The 21,163-nt window shown below is 35.6% G+C and overlaps 1 protein-coding gene across 1 annotated transcript; it reads right to left on the reverse strand.

The window, feature by feature from the left end:
- Positions 1-558: 558 nt before the first annotated feature.
- On the reverse strand, positions 559-20,544 carry tmem128 (transmembrane protein 128). Its single transcript, XM_066642835.1, has 5 exons — positions 20,391-20,544; positions 17,744-17,873; positions 11,004-11,165; positions 4,481-4,599; positions 559-793 (listed from the first exon to the last, which is right to left on the reverse strand). The coding sequence occupies exons 1-4, from the start codon at positions 20,491-20,493 to the stop codon at positions 4,500-4,502; spliced, it is 495 nt and encodes a 164-aa protein (XP_066498932.1). The 5' UTR covers positions 20,494-20,544; the 3' UTR covers positions 559-793; positions 4,481-4,499.
- Positions 20,545-21,163: the final 619 nt, after the last annotated feature.

A 21,163-nucleotide genomic window follows, 5' to 3' on the forward strand; every position in this document is an offset into this window, starting at 1 on the left:
TAAATTTCCACCTCCTTTTTGAATAACATTGGTGCAGGTGCTTGTGGTTCCTGTAGTGGTTTCCTGGGGTTCACAATTGCTGTAAAAGTATGCCCTTAAATACAGTCAGAGGTGTAATAATCATCTCCTAGTTTGACATTTGTGTGATCAGATTTTTCAAAAAAATCACTACACCCATTTTTTCAGAAATTCAACTTGGTATTTGTAAATTTCTCACCTTCAGAAAGTCTGATATAGTGTATTAAAGCGGTCTCTAAATATATGACAATATATATGAAGAATAAAGTGGTGCACTGAGTCAAAATATACATAGCAGTTGCTCCGGCTGATGCCCAATAAGTTCATTGATCACTATGCTTTGTATGCAGCTGCTATGGAGTGCTTTAATATAGGCTCGTTTTAAATGGTCTTTGTCTGTTTAACACCCAGACAAAACTGATCCTGAAAATGCCAAATCGGCATCGTGTCTATGCCTATAACCAAAAAGCCAGCAGATGGACAGAGCTACAATGATCAATCTGTAAATGTTGGGGGGTAATAAACATAAAAAATCCTTGATATGTATGGTTTTATTTGAAAATTGCAATGAACAGAGGTTCAAATGGTTAAATATTGTTCTTTAGACACTGGGACACTTACATACAAAATTTTAAATAAAAAATGTACACTGAAAAAAAAGGGGAAAAACATGGATAATTCTGCTATGAAACTAATGACACTAGAAGAGTTAAGGACGTTTTTTATATACAGACAGACTGGACTGTGTTCCCAACTCCAGCATGTCACAGATGCTCTGAAAAAGAAACAGAAAACGGCATTCATCGCTTTCATTCAGCTCCGCAAAAGGTCATTTTGTGACACTCGATATAGTGATGAGAGTTTTGTCAGCAGCTCACTATCTGTATCTCGGGTAAACACAGTCTCACAGTTCACACAAAGTATACACATCAAATGGATACAGGCCAAATATTTCCATCTGAACTTTCCTCAAGTGCATTTAACCAAGACATCATGTGTGTATTATTTTTATTTCACTTTCATATTAATAACTGAGTTATATTAATCAAAATAGCAACTTATCCAATGTAGATTTAACTTCTATAAATAAGACATTGTCATTGCCATTAATCTAGGAACAGCACCACATCTTTCAGCTTAGAAAAGCCGCTGATATTGACCTGCACAACTCTGTCCATGTTATACAATTTAAACTAGTAAAAGTAGGGTTAGACTGAATAGCAGGGCGCAGGTTTTTGAATACTTGCTCCTAATATTACTTTTAAAAACAATAATATTTAAATTTCAATATTATTTACATTAATTTAAATATCCCAGATAATATTCCCATGTTAACACAGTGCATAAATTAAATAAGACGTTGTTAAATAAGATGTTTGTTTACTTTTGGTGAACCACTACTGTCTGCAATGTATTTCTAACAAAACATCATTGTTATTACAGTAATGAATATATACAAAATATATATCCTTTTTATTTACAAGTCCTTGAAATTAACTTAGAATCGTATTATCCTGTGTTTCCAAAAATGGCATAAATTGTGACGTATTTGGTTTCATGCAACATTTCATGTGTCCCTGCCTAATAAAGGACATAAGGCCTTTCCTCAGTGCCTGAAAATGTAGACAACAGTTTTAAATCACTTCTGAAAATTTTATTCTATTGCCTGGCTTTTAAAATTATTATTATTATTATTTTATCATTTCATCGAACACAATGCAATGTAAGAATTGGTAAAAAAAAAATGACTAACAGAATATTAGCGATCAGGTTTTCAAACATCATCTTCCAGAGAGGAGATAATCACTGAATTATATTAAATAAAACATGCTGAGCTAGGTGGTGTGGTGTGGAGCTGTGGAGCCTCAGTGTTAGTGACGTAACAACTAACACTAAGATTATTAACTCTATAACACTATAGTTTATAATGCTAGTCTAATGTTTCATTACCATCAAAGTGTTAAGTATGACAAAGTGTGGCAAAGTACACTCAAACTCGTCAAGAACATTTTTAAATCACAAATTTAGTATTCAAATATTAGCTCTATTTAATTTACTCACAAATTTTTCTGCTTTAAAATGGAAATAAAATCTAGAATACTTTTTCATTTACCCACCTTTAAGTGAACACTTTAGGGTGGGGCTTCAGCCGGAAAAGATGCTACACCAGAACATGTTGTAATAGATTGCTCAAAATTGTTTCATGTTTTATCAAGGGTAGTGGTAATAAATAGAAAGTGGGACTGAAGCATTTAGAGCAGTGATTGGTAAAATGAATCAAAAATCAAATTCCCTAACATGTCTATATAAAAAAATAATAAAAGTCTTTTTGCCCTGGAGATAAATGGTTCAACATAATATGAAAGACCATGTTTTGAAATTTAATAAAATGATGTAGCTACAGAGACATCAGCTTGATACAAACTGTTGTTTTGGCCAGATTCACTGAAGAGGCTAAAGGGGGGAGGGGGGAGAGAGAGAGAGAGAGAGAGAGAGAGAGAGAGAGAGAGAGAGAGAGACAGAGAGAGAGAGAGACAGAGAGAGAGAGAGAGAGAGAGATTTATGTCAATATGAGAATACTGGCACTGCACATTTATGCTTTAGCACTATGACCAAGATGTGGTATGTGCGATAAAAGGAATCATCTCTTTCCCAGTTTTTCTGTGAACTGTTTTCTAGTGATCTGTTAAGAGCTAAAGCCAGTGGTGCACAGAGATGTTTGTTCTGTTTTTCCAGGTGAGTAATACGATCATTTTGGGCAGTGATAGTGATAATAATATGACTGACGTAAAGTGGTCAGGTGAACTCATGCTATAATGGTTGCTGAAGTCTAGGATTTCAGAAAGTTTGCCCATGATGCTGACCATATCTTCTGAATGAGGTCAGGACGAGGAGGCAGGAAAACATTTCTCTCATTGGCAGTCATAGCATAGTTTATGACAAATTTGGTCTTGCCCCGATTCCAACTCTGATCAAACTCAGTGCATCAGCTCAACTCTGAAGTTATAAAGGCCCTGGACTGAAAAATCACAACACGCTTTCACACATTCCATTATAGTTTTAAGTGCTGTATGAGAAACTAGTTTGGTAAAATCAATTCACGTTCTCTTTTCCAGCCATGCTTTCAGTATTTTAATGACCAAAATATACATCCTTTATATTTAGAATTCACTGAGAGTAAATGAAAATCATGCATAATGTCATGTTTCTTAAAAAGGCATAAACTGAGATATCTATTGTTTCATGCAACCTTTCATGAGATCCTGACTAATAAAGGACAGCACCTTCCCTCAGAGACACAGACCACACATTTAAAAGGCCTTATGAAAGGTTGATTCCATGATTTTTCATCCAATTCAATGCAAGAATCGGCTAAAAAATGATTTGATTTGCTCATGAATAGAAGTAAGAACATCAGAGGTCAGCTTCTCAAATTAATTTAATTATCTTTCATTTCAATGCACTTTTACATAAGACATTAAAATTTCAAGACGTGTAAAAGGAAGTAGTTTGATAAAATGAACTGAACTTGAAATCACTGCTCTACCTCAGTCTCAGTCTGATAAAAAAGATAAAACTCTCAAAATCAAGTATGAAATGTAAGCATTACAAGTGGATTCATGGCCCTATTTCATGTTAATCAGTGAATAAACTGTGGCAAACAGTTCTGTGCCATGCTCCTGACATCCTTCCCCACTGAAGCCCCACCCTGAGGTTTGACATGTGGGTAAAGACCATGGACATGAAGATGCAACCCAGACTTAGATTTTCAGAAGCAAAAAAGTGCAGTGGCAAGTAAATAAAATCTGACTCATTTTTGATTTCGGAAAGGGCACCATGTGTGTTATTGCTCTGTGACTGCAAAACTGTGCAGCGTGAATAAATTAAGTGAATAAATACAGACCTGACCTGAGATAACCTGTATGTTGCGCATGTATGTTTTAACAGAATAACTCAGTCAGGCTAAACATTCCAACAAAAACTAACTACATATGAACATATATCTCATTCAGAGATCAGGGTTTGACAATAAATGATCAGTTAGGTCGTAAAGGTTTATGTTTTTTTTTTGTTTTACACATTATTCAGCTGAGTGTTCAGCCTGTTATCACTGGGCATGAATGAATTTGTGAAGAATGACGTGTGTAGTGCACTATACAAAAAGTAGTGAGTAATTTGATATTTCTTGATTAGGTTACACATTAAATAAAAGTTACATAAAATCGTTACATAAAAACTGAGACTTTTTAAAACAAAATATTCATTATATCATTATGTAATGCCAATTTCCTCCTGGGTTTATGACATTTTTAAGTAAAATTACTATTTTGTTAAAATTTTCTGCCTCAAAGCATTCCACTACACAGAACCAGAACACACCAACCAAACTAGTGCTCATTTAAAATTATTTGAGGTATTTAAACTGTATTGTACATGTGTGTGTGTATGTGTGATTTCTTGCCTTGTTGTGTGAAGAAGTTTCATCCCAGAAGAGATATGAGCATCACAACACCCATAAATTGAGTGAAGAGAATCACTGGAGTCAGGAAGGACCAAACAGGCCACAGTGCAATATTAAAACTGCAAAACAAATACACGGACACACCAGAATGTCAGAAATATCAGTTACATTTTCTGCACACCAGGGATGCATTACATGAAAAAACAAATGTAATCACCAGTTATACAGCTGCATAATCAATATTGCAATTTGTTTGTAAATAGGGCTGTCATTATTGATTATAGTAATAATTACAGTTACTGATTACTGACCAACCATTACTTCAGTAATCATTAATAAATCATTATAATATATATAATAATATAATAAATGGCAAAATCGTATTTTACTTTACTGATCATTAATAAGTGGGTGATAAAATATGTTGTATTTTATTCATATGTTGGATTTACCCATAAAAATGTCTTTTAACTACTTGCACCTAATATTTAATAAATATATATATAACTTGAATATTATTTGTATTTTTAATATTAGATTTTATATATATATAAAAAAAAAAGTGGTTCTGTTGAAACAATGTGATATTAGTGTACAATTTTCATTCACTTGTTCCTGCTGCGATTCTGATCTGCCATGTCTTTTTAAATGATCAGGAAGGGTGTGATGTACAGAGAGGGAATCAAACCTTACTAATCTGTGCTTATCTGAACCCTAGGTTTAGATGTCTAGAAGGCAGAGGCTTTATCCAGCTTTATCCACTACACAAACATCTCACTACATGACCACTTGCATTATTCTGAAGAAATGGTGCATGTACGTGATGTTAAACTCAGTCACTAAAAACAAAGTGAAAGAGGCGAGTTTGTATTTCCCAGCTCTCACACTGTGCAGCTTCACTGTAATTCCAGTCTGTAATTATCTGTACCTCTGTCACAATGTACCTGAACATTTAAAGACAAAGCTGGAACATGTGAAACAGCACAGCACTAATACCACATCATTTCCGCAGGACTACATCCTTTTTGAAAACATCTTTCCTTACTAGAGATAGAGCGAGCAGTAGGAGAATTTAAACCTGAACTTGCATTGTTTTGATCAAAACCTGTTAAAAACACACTGATTCAGAAAAATAATCGGAAAATTTTCATTTAAACTTCTTTTAAATCTCTTTTACCATGAAAAGACTCATAAGCGTCTGTGGATTCTAATAACTAAATAACACTAAAAGAGGTTTGATAACATTATATTAGATCAGGTGTTAATGGAACCATCTCACTATAAAACCCAGTCTCACTCAGTCACATGAGGCAAGGCAAGTTTATTTATATAGAGTTTTTGTAAACTGCATTCACTCAAAATGCTTTAGAAATAAGAAAATAATAAACAAGGATAATTAAAATTAAAAAACATAGGAGATAGTAAAATAAACAGGACCATAAAACATGTTTAAAAAATATATTTAAAAAGACAGGGAATTAAACATATAAATGTAAAATAGAAGAGTTGAATAGTTTAAAGATTGTGGTAGAGCTGGCAGTGTTTTAAACTGAGCTCTAAGCTGCTCAAACAGGATTGTTTTCAGCCTGGAATGTTCGTGTAATGTTCTCTGATGAATTTAAGACAAATGTAAAAGAGTTAAATACTGCTCCTCAGTGTTTAGTTTTCACCTGAGGCAGGACAAAGGCTGGACAATATATATATATATATATATATATATATATATATATATATATATATATATATATATTTCCATAACAAAGATATGAGTTTACACTGAAATATGTAAATATATATATATATATTTGAAATATTTTTCAGTATACATTATTTACAGCACCTGTCATGGACTGACCATCATTACAAGTCTTCAGTTCATTGTACTGAAAACAAAAAGTTAGTTTAAAGATATTAATATTGACAAATCCAAGAGGTTGTTACTTGATGGTGATGGCATGTTACTTTCAGTTCTTGGCAGTTTTTCTGTGGCTTTTTTATTGTTCAAATCAAAATTGTAATAAAATAAAAATTGATGTAAATTAAGCAATATATTGTCATTATATATTTTGCCCATATCGTCCAGCTCTAGGCAGGTCTAACAAACTCAAACCCGTACCTAGTGATCTGAGAGTTCTGCTCAGCTCATATCTGATAAAAAAATGCTGAACCTACACCATGAAGAGACGTACAGAGCAGTAACAGCACCATAATGTGTATTCTGTAACAGACTTGTATCCATTGTAAGGATTTAAAAGATGGTATTTACACATTTTAATAAAGAAAACACTAAAAAACATACGTATCGAATGTAGGAGTTCGCCTGGGACCTGACCACAAAATGACACCTTCAATCAATGCAAAAGCCATTGTGACTATAACACTTACCAAATAATATAATATTGAATATAATAATTTTTATAGACACCCCTTCTTCCAGCATTTCTTCTGAGATTAATGGTCATTTAAAGGTAGTTTTCTCTCCTTTGCTGCATTAACAGCTTCTAATCTTCTAGGAAGGTCCTAGACTATTTATTGGAACATTTCCCTAAGGATTTAATAGCTTTCAGCCACATAAACATCAGTGAGGTCAGATGACGATGTTGGAGGATTAGATCGGAATCACAAACACTATTCCAACTCATCCCAGAGGCATTGAATGGTGCTCCATCACTACAGAGAACATAACACTGGTGGGGGGGGGGGTTAATACTCTTCTAATCAATACCCTGTCACTAGCACACAGCTCCATCACTACAGAGAACACAGTTCCAGTGCCCCACATCCCCATGTTTGGTGAGGCATGGAGAAATTTACGCAAGTTTCAGAAAAGGAAAGATATGCTTGGGGATTATTATTATTATTATTATTAATTATGGTTATTATATTCTAAGGGCAATCTAAGTTAGTCTCAGGAAAAAGGCTGAAATGAGAGACTAGACTGGACTGATGTGCTTAAACACTTCTGATTTTACATATTTTATACACTACTGAAAATATATACTCTAACACAATAAAAAGCAACATTCTTTTCTGCAGTCCTTCAAGATTCTGGCTGAATTTCTGCAGGTAGTTGTCACGTAATCATGGGCAGGGCAGTTAAAGATATACCCAATGGCTTCAAGGTTTTTGGGGGTTTTTTTTAACGTTGTGTTAAATATCCTTCTAAAAATTCTAGAAATAAATACACAGATTATGAAATATGGCAAAGACCTTTTATATTAAAAGATATATACTAGAATCAATAACCTACTCCAACATTAATATATGTGTTAATTAATAATATACTGTACCACATTATAATTATTATAATATTTTAAGATATATTTAAGTACATTTAGTGATTTTAGCTACTTTAATGTGAACCTACTGTGGATGCACAACCTTCAAAAAAGCATAAACCAACACTGGAAACTCTGAAGCACATGCACATGAATGTAAAGTCATCATGTTCAGTGCCAGGTATTGGTTGGAGGGTTATAAATCAACCAAAACTGAGCTGTAGAGCAGTGTATCTCCATTCTCTGGTGATGGAGCACCATCTAATACCATAGGAATGAGTCGAGTGAGCATCCAGCATCAGTACCTGATCTCTCTAATGCTCTCATGGCTGAAAGCCATCACATCCTCCAAGAAATGTTCCACCAGCTCGTCTTAAGCTTTCCCAGAAGAGAAGAAATCGTTACTGCATCAAAGGAGACAAACTTCCTATTGATACCGTTGATTTAGGAAGAATGAGCAGGTCTTCACACACATATGGTCATAGACGGCACTGTTTTATGGCAGTTACTGAATAATTTATAGCAGTTACTTCATAGAAGGTTTTAAAATTAAATAAATTAAAATATATGTCTCTTTGCAGTTGTATTTAGCTGTTGGAGCAGGTTTTGGTAGGAATATTAATTCAGTCTGATTCAAACTAGAGCCCTGGGATATTAAGTATGTATCCTTTTATTACATACAACACTGTGCAAAGGTTTTTGACACCTGAGAATATGAAAAGTTGTTTATCTGAGCAATAAGAGTTTATTTACTCATAAACAAAATATTATAAAATATTAGAATAAACCCAAACCCATTATTCCAGTGAGTGTGTGTGTGAGAGAGAGAGAGAGAATATGTTGGGTTAACCCTGTCCACACCTCTCCTCATGACAGTCCAGTGTTATCTGAATTTATCGTTCAATCCCTGGTGTTAGAGGTTAATAAATGCTTCACTATGTTAAATAAAGTGTGTCGTTCATTTAACAAATCCATAGGATCAAAGAGATCATCTGGAAACACACTTTGTTGTTCATACTCCATCACAACACAGTCACTACTTTTAAGAACAAAAACAATTCATTTTAGTTTGACTGAATTTATGTTTCTGTATTTATTGTTATTATATATAATTTTATACAAGCATCAGGTTTATTGACAAGTTAAATTATTAATCATAATACTAACAATGATAATATAATCTCAGGTGCCTCAAACCTTTGCACAGTACTGTATTTTCCAGAAATGGGGTTTACAAGTAGAAGATTCTCTTTGATATTACTGGTGGATGGCTATATTTGTTATAACATTTAAATCTTATTTTGGACAGCTGACTATTTTATTCTGTTACCTAGTTTTTAACCATTTTATACTTTTATATTTTTATTAAAAAGACAACTATTATTGCCATTACACAGTAAGCAGTACTCCTGTAAACTGTCAAATAATTCTGCACTTTGGGTGATAACAGGATTATAAGTCTATTGGCCAATTATGCTTGAATATATTTCAGATTTCACAGGATTTAGAAACAACCTGACCCACAACGAGGCACACAATGAAAGATTCTTACGCACCAAACTGAAAAGAGAAGCAGCCTTTCATTGCAAATCAAGACAGCAATTCATGAAGTGAATAATAAAGGCTCCACAACAGAGCGCTGTGTTCTTCCTTCCTTCCTAATGTAATTGTATTATAATAAGAGAAGAGGTGTTATGTGAAATTGAGTCTTTAACACTATAATAGTGTATTATATCACCAGCACTTTCTTGAAAAGCTTGAAAAGATACACTGTCATCAGCACATACAAATTCTGAAAGGACAAACACCCTCAATGGTCAAATAGCAGGAGCAGCATCACGCACACTACATGTGAAAATGGGACGAAAAAAAAAACAGTATTTTAACAATTGAAATGAAAGGACATGTAGTAACTGACACATTTAAATTTAAAACATGTGACATGCTCATGGTACACTAAGTGTGTATATACATCCCATTAAACAGTGAACTGCTCCCAATGTGGGAGCGCAATAAATAAAATGCATCATTCAGTGTAAGAAAACTGCCAAGAAAGTGTCTTTGACACTGACAATACATTTTTTTTAATTCAGTGGTTCCCAAAGTGGGGGGGAGCAGAGCTATTGCAGGGGGGCATGGCAAAGCAAATGAGCTACGCACATTTGTGCACTGCTAGCAAAAGATGGACAGGTCTGTGAGAGCTAAACGTGGAGCAGATAATAAGTTTTCTCAAGCCATAACTTCCAAAGCGAAAACAACCAAATATGAGGAGGCATATCTCAAAGCAAGCTCATACCAGTCACTGAAGAGATGAGGGGATTAAATGTGTCATTTTCAGTGTGCAGGTTTTAGGCTTTTTCTCTCAAGAAGCTGTTTTATAATTTATTTTTTGATGCAGGGAAACAATTAGGAGCAAATATGTTTAACAATGACTGTTAAGCACAATCAAGTCCTTTTTGTTTTTTTCTATAAGTAGTTGCCTTTTTTGTATGAATGTATAAATAAATTCCAGGGGAGCTTGTACATATGCACACACTGGGTCTCCATCCCAAAAGTTTGCAAATGTGTAGTAAAAAAATATTGGCATATATAATAAAAATGAGCCGTGTCTTCATCCACTACAATAGGGCTGTGCCATATCGTATTGTGTGCAATAATATCGCAACATTTTTTAAACGATAAAAAAATAAATAGCATGATTATCGTGATACTCTGATATGTTAACATAATGCAGTTACATGTAACATGGCGTACATTAATTATGTGAGTCATTTAGACAGGTACGGTGGAAATTTGCTCTGCGTTAAAAAATTTCCTCCAAAAGACGAGTGACTTCAGTCGTGTGGAGGTGCTTTGGATATAATATATCAATATTCTAAATATATTTTATACAATGTCAGAACCTTATGACGCTATTGTTTTTTTACAAAATAAGCAAATGTTTACACATTTATTTGTTGTTTCTTCTGAATGTTTGAAATTGTTAGATTTGTACTAAAATAAAATATAATTAAATATAATTTAAATAAGAAATTAAATATATTATTAAATGAATATAATTAAAATTAATATAAAATAAATTTTGTTGTAAGTGTGTGGTGAATGAATAAAATAACTTTCAGTGTTTTTCAAATTGCCAAAAATATCATTATCGCCAAAATACCCTGAAATATTGTGATATTATTTTAGGGCCACATTGCCCACCCCTACACTACAGTTTTGCAAATACATTTCAAATGACTGACCTGCAGGAGGCCGCGATGAAGGCTGCAGTAGTGATTGGTGGGATGGCAGGAAATTCCTGATCATAGTGTTTGATCCCTCTGAACCACTCCAGGTACACGATACAGAACGCGGCGAGGCTCACACTCACGCTCAGGAGCACCAGGCCTACGTTAAACCACCAACTGCAAGAGACACACACATACACACACACGTAGTTTGTCACCATATGCAGAGAAAAGTATGACAGATCCTCACAATGACAGGTGCAGGAAACAATAGCTACTGCTTAACTGTTGAATGCATGCTAATGCTAATAAACAGCCTGGTGCTATTTAAACCTTTTAAGCTATACTAATTTCTGACAATGTTCAGTGTTCATTTGTGTACATACAGCTTTTATAATCTGCATAGAAATGAATGAAGTAACAACACGTGTGCAGTACAGTGTGAAGGGGTCATGGACAGAATAAAAACAAATAAAATAATTAAAGACATTTGTGCAGAGAGACTAAAAAGGACTGAATCTGAAGCAGAGGGATGAAGTGTGCTAAAGCTGCAGACAGAGGCTTACACTTATAAAAGTGGGACTGAGGCTGAGGGGCTGTTTTCTTAGCAGTTAAACAGGGATCCGCTGACCCATCTCAGCATGGCAACCATCTCTAACTGATAAGATTATTGACAGAGAGAGGAAAAGTTGAGAGGCCAAATGGGGATAGGGATTCGGACGATGTGTTGAGGTAGAGACATCAAAACAGAGACTTGGGAATAGGGAGATTTTCCCTGCCAAGGTCACCTTGGCTTACTCACAGTCACAGTTTCATTTAATTGTGACTTGTGTAGTGTTAAAAATGCCCATTTTTTACTGAGTTATAAGCTTCATCAGGAAAATGTGCAAAAGCATGTGACGGATTTGTTCTGTTCTTGGGGAAATATTGTATCCAAATGTAAATGTGAGTTTGTTTTAGACAAATTAAAGAAGGGGATTACACTGTTAGTTGTTGTGAATATAGTGTATTAATATTTCATTTTAAATTTGTTTATTTATTTAATTTTATTAAACTACAATAGCCATTTTTAACACCACGCAACTGTTACCATAACTTTCAAAAGAGCAGGAGAATGTTTGAAATTTAATTATACAATAATTACATGTTAAAAAAAACTGCTTTAAAAATTATTACTGTACATCTAACTGAAGTCATCATCTTTCATGATAAAATACAACCTGCCTCACATTTCTCAAACCTTTCTCCTGCTGCATTTTAGTCACTCAAACTCCAATTGAGCACACGCACCTGTTCAAAACACAAAATACCAATACTCATCATCAAAAGTTTCCACAACTATCATCCTCACCAACATGTTTCGCACGTCCTTGGCAATAATAGTGCCCTGAAAGATCCAGCCAAAAATATTCTAAAGAAAACAAATGTCAGCACATGACAGGAAAGCTATCAGATATCAGTAAACTGGTGCATTCTGTAAAACAACCTGGGGTTATTTTCAACAAGACACCACCCTACATGTAAAAATCACTGAATACAACTTAATACATAGGATTACAGAACAACTCTGGGTTGACCTGGTGTGTGTTTCAGGGGACTGTCTCTCTGTAAATAACTGCCCAGCACCGAGGAGCCCCAAAGGGCCATAGCTTTTATCAGAGCTTGGGTACGATGCTTTGTGCCAACATAACAGGAGGTGGTTTGTCTCCAGACAGCACTAACTGAACAATACTAGGAACATCCATTGCCTCATAGACTTGGTTATATTCCCACTGCTGAATGCCCACTATCATCCTGCACAGGAGAGCAATATTCACTCACTAAATCGTTAAAACCTATGGGATGTTTTAGTTTTCTCTCTGAGTCCAGGGAAAGTTGGTTCTATTTAAGTTGGTTAAGTGATAAAACCCAGTTTCCAAAAACGTGCTATGTTGTAGAAAAGGTAAATATAAACAGAAAATCATTTAAACCCTGTATTTGACATTAGCACTAATACTATACACTACATTTAGAAATTGTATTGCTTTTTTGAAAAATATATCCATATTTTGAATTTGATGCAATCACGGTTCAAAACCTTGTCAACGTAAAAGTGGTCAAATAGTGTAAAATTTATTTATATATAACATAAAATAAATAAAATAAAATAAAAAACTCTAGAACATTTCCAATCTAATTAGATTCATTGGCAGATATTGCAGCAGCTGGGTTTCCTCTTGACACTGTACAGACAAACACTTCAACAAATCAATGATATCGTTTCTTAATCTAAAACAGTAAAAAACTTGGAGATTTCATCTGCTACATAATACTATTAAAGATTCAGAGAATTTGGAGATGAGACAATGTCAAAAACCAGTACAAGCAGGCAGTGGTCTATGGGCCCTCAGATGGCACTGCATTAAAAGCAGACACAATTCTGTAGTGGAAGTCGCTGCATGGGCTTAGGAACACATCTAAAAACATTTTCTGTAAAGACAGGTCATCGCTTCCTCCACAAATGCAAGTTAAAACTCATAAATGAGAAACCATAAATAAGCAGAAACCAGAAATGCTGCTGCTTTCCTTTGGGCCAAGCTCATGTAACCCTTAGGAATCTTGGCTAATTTTGGCCATTTTGAATACTTTGCCATGTTGATGTCCTTATTTTTCTCTATTTTTGTCTCCCCCCTTTGCTTTCTCTCTCTCAGAAAGTTAACCCCTCTCACACCACCCCCCTTACTGTATTCAGCTTGTAGTACAGTCAGTAGATTCCAATTTTTTTCTGTTTTTAATAACACAAAAAATAAAGGAATGAAAATAAATGCAGCTCCTGTCACAAAACCTCTTATCTGTTACTATTTTACATTTCTCTATTGTAATATATATTGAAATATACAGATAATCTGCACTGAATTTTACAAAACTATGCTATTTTTTTAAATAATAATTTGCTAAAAGGAACATTCAACAGAAATCAACACTAGGGGTAGACATGAAGAATTACTTTTTTTTTTTTTAACCAAAACACTGACTCAGAGCACACAACAGGGCATATTTACTCTAGTTCATTCTAACCTTGCTCTACTAAATTAAATCCATCAAGGCCTGCAGGGTTTATGGGCAGTTTCACTAAATCCCTGTATTTAACTAGCTAGCTCTTTGTTAAAGACTGAAGTTCCTCTGTGAAATCAGATCACTGAATCCCTGATAGGCTACATTGATCACAGAGAGATGAGAGTAATAAAGATGCTCAGCAGACTGAGACCACACTGGATCTCAGCCAGCTAAAGCAATACATTCAGCAAAAAACATACACACACTTATTGTCAATGCAGTAACAAAACTACCTTTTATTTCCAAAAAGTTAACTCTTGAAAAAAATGTTCATTTTAATATCAGTTTTAAAAGATTTTGTTCCAAGCACAGTTTAAAGTCTTAATACTAGTCCACTGACGTATGGAAAATGCTTAAAAATGATGGTTCTACAAGAAAATGGTTCTCTATTGAGCCCTGAACACTTCAAGGAACTTGTGTACTATTAAAGAGTTCTTTGCAGTGTGAAGAGGTTCTTCAGATGTTTCTATTTAGCACCTTTTAAAAAAGGGTTTTATAGGGCATCAAAAACAGCTCTTCTCTTGTAACAAGCTTGACATTGTAACTGTGTAAAATAAAATAATTAATATCCTGGAAATTAATTCAACTCAACAAAATCTACAATTAATATTGTACATGGTAAAAATGTTACAGCTCTGTCTGTTTTCCAGTAATCTCTGTGGAAAATGGGCCCTCCCTTTTACTGTGTGTAACCAAAGCAGGTCGTCTCTACTGGCCGAGCGCCTAAAACATGTGATATACCAATTGTTGCATGTGAAAAAATAAGTGTGAAAGAAACTCACTAATCCTTGTACTTTTCCACCTGAACATGAACATGAGACCAAAAGCACCTCTGAGCTAAGAACAATAGCTCAGCGAATCTGTCTGAGATGCAGCTCCACATGTGTGTAACCTCTTGGGACTCCAATGTGAACTCCTCTACACGCCACAAACTGCTTACGTTCTTCAGTTTAATCAGCTGTTTACTCACCGTCCAAAGCCACTCTTTCAAATGTACAATTCACCAGATATTTCCCCATAATCGAGATTATTTTATGATACTTTTGTTCATTGAGATTGTTATATACAAATTTTCACCATCTCAACCTTTTTTCTCTCAACCTCATACAATCACAACATAGATAGATAATAAGAAAGAAAGAAAGAAAGAAAGAAAGAAAGAAAGAAAGAAAGAAAGAAAAGAAAAAAGAGAAAGGAACAAAAGAGCAGAAAGTACAAAAGATAGATAAGATTAAATAAAGAAAAAAGGAAAGAAAGAAAGCACAAAAGGAAGTATAAAACATGAATTAAAGAACCAAAGACAAGACAAAAGAAAGAAAGAGAAAACAGAAGACCATTCTAATAAAGTGATTATGCATTACAGATCTACTGTAATGCCCCTCTCGGTGTAGACAGAACGGACAGAAAGATATTCTAAATTTCTCAGGATCAGTTTCTTGACTGGAAAGTGACCCAAACCCGCATTTTTTATGAACCGGCCCAGTAATCTACTCATTTTCATTGTTGCACCATCTGAAATGTTATCTGCTCATTATCTCAGTATGTATGACCAGTCTAGTTCCACCACTGCAGTGAATGTGAGCAGAGTTAAGCTACATATGTTTCTAGTGTTTTTAGGATGCGCTCTTATTCTGTTGTAAACAGGAAGAGTGTGACATTACAGTGCAGGTACATTTCCTCAAAATTCCGTTTCCATCAACAGTGTTTCATACAGACTCACTAATCCTGCAGATTAACCTTACACCACCAGGTAAACAGCAGGTTCTCAACTCAAGAAAACTGTTCCTATGCTAGAAAATTCATATTTTAATGCCACTGCCTAAAGTTTTAGTAAAGTCTGGTTTAGGAAAAAGTTAATTTGACACAATTTTCTGCTACTCCAATAGCAGTTTACATATGCCAAGATGTAATTTTTCCCTTCTGTTTTTACCAGAACTAAATTCAAAACAGCATACCAACAGTTAAATTATGCACCACACTTATCATTTAAAAATAATAAGAGAAAATAATAGTAATTATTATTACTCAATATAACAGTAATAATCACAACAGTAACCAGCAAAAACACTGACATGAAGGTCTTCTTTCTACATTCTGTCCATTTTATCAGGTCCAGTGACTCCTACAATTACAGAATGTAGTCGATCTGTTGCTCTGCGTGCTTCGTCTTTTTTCAGCCTGTTTTTCAATGGTCAAGGTCAGCACCCCCATAGCAGGTATGATCTCACAGCTGCAGTAACACTGAAATGGTGGTGGTGTGTTAGTGAATGTTGTGCTGGTAAGAGTGGATCAGACACAGCAGTGCTACTGGAATTTTTAAAGTTGTCAGTGTCACTGCTGAACTGAGAATAGTCCACCAACCAAAAACACCCACCCGACAGCGTCCTGTGTCAGTGAGGAAGAACTAGAGGATGACCAACACAAACTGTGTAGCAACAGATGAGCTACTTTCTCTGACTTTAAATCAAGGTGGACCAACAAGGTAGGAGTGTCTAATTTAAGATAAAATAACCTCTATTTATCCCACAACAGGGAAATTTGCAGTGATACAGCAGTAAAGCTAATAGTTACAGTAGCTTTGGATGCATTATATAAAAAAGAGAATATTTTATATAAATTAAGAGAAAAAAAGTATAAAAATACACCATTTTACAGTATATATTATACATTACAGAGTGTAAAATAGAAGGACTGGTGTCCCCTCCAGGGTGTATTCCCGCCTTGCGCCCAATGATTCCAGGTAGGCTCTGGACCCCCCGCGACCCTAAATTGGATAAGCGGTTACAGATAATGGATGGATGGATGGATGGAGTGTAAAATATACATTGAGATAGTGATGCATGTTTATTTCACATAAGATATGAGATGATATGTACTTTATATAAGAGAAAGGGTTATAAGTTTGGTTAATCACACAAAGTAGTGTTACTGGCATTTAAACACAGTATCGGTATCAGCTACAAAAAGCGCTGATACATGTGTGTTTTTGAAATGGCCTACTACTCACTATTCGCTATATGTAGTACTTGTAAAAAATGCATCCTGGATGTGAAAACTCAGTCAGCACACACTGCAGCGGGAGCTGGAGATTAGGAGAATAGCACAATGTTCCACATTAAATGATTCAGAAACTGCGCTAACAGTAGCGCACTGTTGTGTCATTTAAGGCGGAATGGAAAATTAGAATTCAGTTGGAATAAAGGCTGCAACAGTCTGTTTTATGGCTCACTATGTTCTCCTACAGGTAATACTCGTTGTTTGGGGACTTGTGTACAATATATAATATATTGTAGTTTTTCATATTTTAACCGATTAATCCATCCTCCACTGTAGAGCCCACTGCACGCTCCTGGGTTTACTTCCTGTGCTCCGTCCTCATTGGATGCTGAAGGGACTCACATGAAATATCGGTATCAGAAGGGAAGAAGTGGTATCAGTGTATCCCGAAAACAACGAAAGAAAAAAAAAAATGTTTCCTAAAAAAGTTACAAGTGCAGTTTCTACACTGCTGAGCCCAGCGTAGCAAGAAACAGAGGCTCTATTCTCCATATTACAATGATTGTGAGCCTGTCATTTTAAGATAAAATACTTCCTAGTTTTGCTTTAATTAAACTAACCTATCTATAATACATACATTACCTTTAATACTATGCAATTACCTTTTAACATCGTTGCTTTCTAGAATGACTGTGAAGAAGTCAACATAGTAGGTCAAACCCACGGCAGCCAGAATCCAGAAGACGGAGTGTCGGTTGATGCGAGGTAGAGGTTTCGATTCTGCTTCTTTCCCTGCCATGAAAGAGCAGAAATTCTGTTCATAATTACAACACACTGAAAAATCATTGGCTTTGCATGCACTCTACAACTGCAGCATAGAGCTAAGGTCAAGCCTAAGGCCAGCCTACAGAACCATAATAAGTGGGACTATGGGTTTACACCGTGGCATAACTGTCAAAGATTTGAATCTATCATTGGGAAATGACAAGTTAGATCTCTGGTGATGTCTTAAATGGCTCAGAGTCCAAATGAGCAGAGCTCTCTAGATGAGCAGAAAGGTAGTCCTGCTTCTCCCTCACCACCAGCACAATGCAAGTTGACACAAGCATCTGCTTATTACACAAGCATAATGTGAGTTAGGAAGTCATTCAACTCAGATCATGCAGCGCTAATTATAAGGAATACATGAAAACATCTAACCCAAGGATGTATAACTGTGGCCTTGGGGCATCTTAGCATGTATTCACACTTGACCCGGTTGCCTTATACCGCGCCTGGGCACAATGGCCTCCCCCCACACTCCCTATACCCCTGCTGCCCCGCACTCACACTGCGTTTAGTCTTCAGTGTCCAAGCATGCTACTGTCATCGGTCTGTGGCTTTTATTTTAAATGAAGACACTGTTGTGCAGCACATTGGAGTTCAGGATTTAATTTGTGGCTGATTTGTCAGTAGTGACTCTAGGACACTCACATGCCCTATAGATTTAACGATTATGCAGAACAGAGGTTTTCTTTTATTCGTATCTGCACATACAAGAAGATTTTCACAGATGCAAACAGTCACAAATTTGACCAAATATCTCAGCAAAGGCTTTCAGGAAACACTGCCCCTCAGTGGTGGACCAGAGTGACCCCTTGGCCATTAAAGGTCTGCTGTTAGACACAGTTAGAAATCACATTAGATGCTTCCTGTGCCCGTGTCCAACTGAACTGTTATCGGGCCCACCTTTTCAAGTAGCAGTGTACCATGTCTGGGCATGGTGCCGGACTAAGGTTCTCCAGGCCTGGAATTGGAAATTACCTTATTTAAAAGGATCCTACTCAAGGTCTGTAATTGGTTGCTTGACGCTCTTTTTCATATTAATAACTGAAAAAACTTACTAGTACTATTAGTAGTAGTATTAGTACTTAATAGTACTCTAAGCAGCTCTTTAATTAGAAGCAGACAGCTTCTCAGACAGCTTCTTTAAAGAGTAACACTTCACCTGAAGGAGTGAATCTCCTTTCCACTGCCCAAACCTATTAGAACAGATCAGCCTCTAACAGCCAAGATAGGATCAGGAATCAATCCAGAGCTAACACTGGTGTAAGGGACTAGAAACACAGGCACTGACCTGTCCACCCATTCCTCTCTGAGGATGGTGGCTGCTGTCAATAGGCCTGACACAATAGCCACATATTTCCTCGTTTCGGAAGACACAATATAATTCCGATATCTATATGAACAACATAACAGCCACAGAAAAACTGCCATGAACCTACAAGAAACATGACATTGCTATTAAACATAAATCTTTTGTTTTTTTTAACTAACTTTAAAACTGCGTGCCATGAATGGACAGCAGCTCCCTGCAATGAGTACCAGACAGTGACAGATAATGTTAATACATTTAGGTCATACTGAAAAACTGAAAATGTGGGAGAACAAAAAATAATAATAATCACATCATATATATTTATATTGAATTATTGTCCAGCCGTGTATATAATTATAATTTTATTAGTTTGATTAGCTCTATTATTTTATTTAAATTGTTATTTTAAGAAATAACCTCTAAGGGGTTACATAGATAGCTGAATAAATGTGGCTAACAATTTTATCAGGATACAGCTTTCATTTTATTGTTTGTATACAGTTTGGCTGAAAGCTAAAATATTATGTAAATAATTAATGTTACATTCTATAATGTTAATCCAACATGTCTCATCATTCTGCCGATGCCTAAAATACAAAGAACATACACATAGGAGGCTTCAGAGGAACAGCACATGAGCCAGAAACATCCATGCTCAATGCCCAGCGTTGGCTAGAGGAATATAAAGATCTAAGCACTGAGCTGATGGAGCAAGGACACTTAACAGTGATTTAACCACAAATCTAACATTGATGCAACTGTTAAAAAGGAACATAGAAGTAAATCACTGCACAGGCTCTAATAAGTGTATCGTGGGCAGGTTACTTTTACACGAGAGTTAAGATGTTTGTTAATGAAACACTGTAGGTGTTAATACAACATGGGGGGATTTTACTCTAGATTAAGTTTATAAATAGACTCAGGGCAGGTCTATTTCTCTCGTTGAGATTTCTTTTCGGACAAATATATGTCTTTTAGGAGATAAATTCACAGAGAAAGTTTTGAAAATGCAGAATTAAGGACACTTGAAGTTGTCCTATACTTTTTAACACGTTTAGGGGTGTGTTATATTTGAAAAAAAAAACAAGAGAGACCTTTCATTTCTCTACATTTTACACTTCTACAGTGACTCTAAAATCGTAAAAGAAACACTGATTTTCTAACGCACTTACTCTTCTCGTCCTCCTCAGAAACCGCTTGTAAAAGCAGCTCAGCGTCTCTTTTAAACCTGTTTCTTAAAGTCACAAAGTCGCTTTCTGCTAGTGGAGCCTCCATTGCTGCACAACTCGGGGATTGTCTTCCGGGAGAGACGTGACGCAACGATGACGACGCTCGGCAACAATTAAAGCAACACTCAAAAATCTTAACCTTAAAAATACAGCTTCAAAACCTTGTAATTCTCCACTGAGCTGTAGAGAGAGAGCAAGGGACAACAGAGAGTGTGATAGAGCCAAGTTTCTTGTTCCATTTTAAATCAGGGGCAGGAAAAGTCTTGTAAAATTATGTGAGTAAGCATGCTAAATAAATGGAGATATATGAGTTTTGGGGATTTTTTTTTGTACTCCTTGTGTGTGTGAGTGTGTGTGTGTGTGCGCGCAAAATAGCACAGACTATCGTTACACTTAGACAATACCGAAAAAAGGAGGCAAAAATAACGCACTGACCTGTGGACGCCTGCAGGATGTGCCCAACAGGAGGACTTGTGTGGTCCAGGAGTGTTAAGTCACATAATAAACATTTTTAAATATACAGGGAGATATTTTACTTTTTACTCATTTGTAAAAATGTTTTGTTGCAGAATAATCAAGTTTGAGCAGAAAAAGTCTTAAAAAGCCAATCAGTGGAACCCCTAAATCAATTATGTCCCTCCCACAGAGCGGTTCTGTGGTCCTGAGAAAACCATGTTGAGAAAGAAAACTGGGTTCGGCTTAGTCTGTAAGTGTCC

Source organism: Hoplias malabaricus, chromosome 13 (assembly GCF_029633855.1).
Source record: "Hoplias malabaricus isolate fHopMal1 chromosome 13, fHopMal1.hap1, whole genome shotgun sequence".
Classification (NCBI taxonomy): domain Eukaryota; kingdom Metazoa; phylum Chordata; class Actinopteri; order Characiformes; family Erythrinidae; genus Hoplias; species Hoplias malabaricus.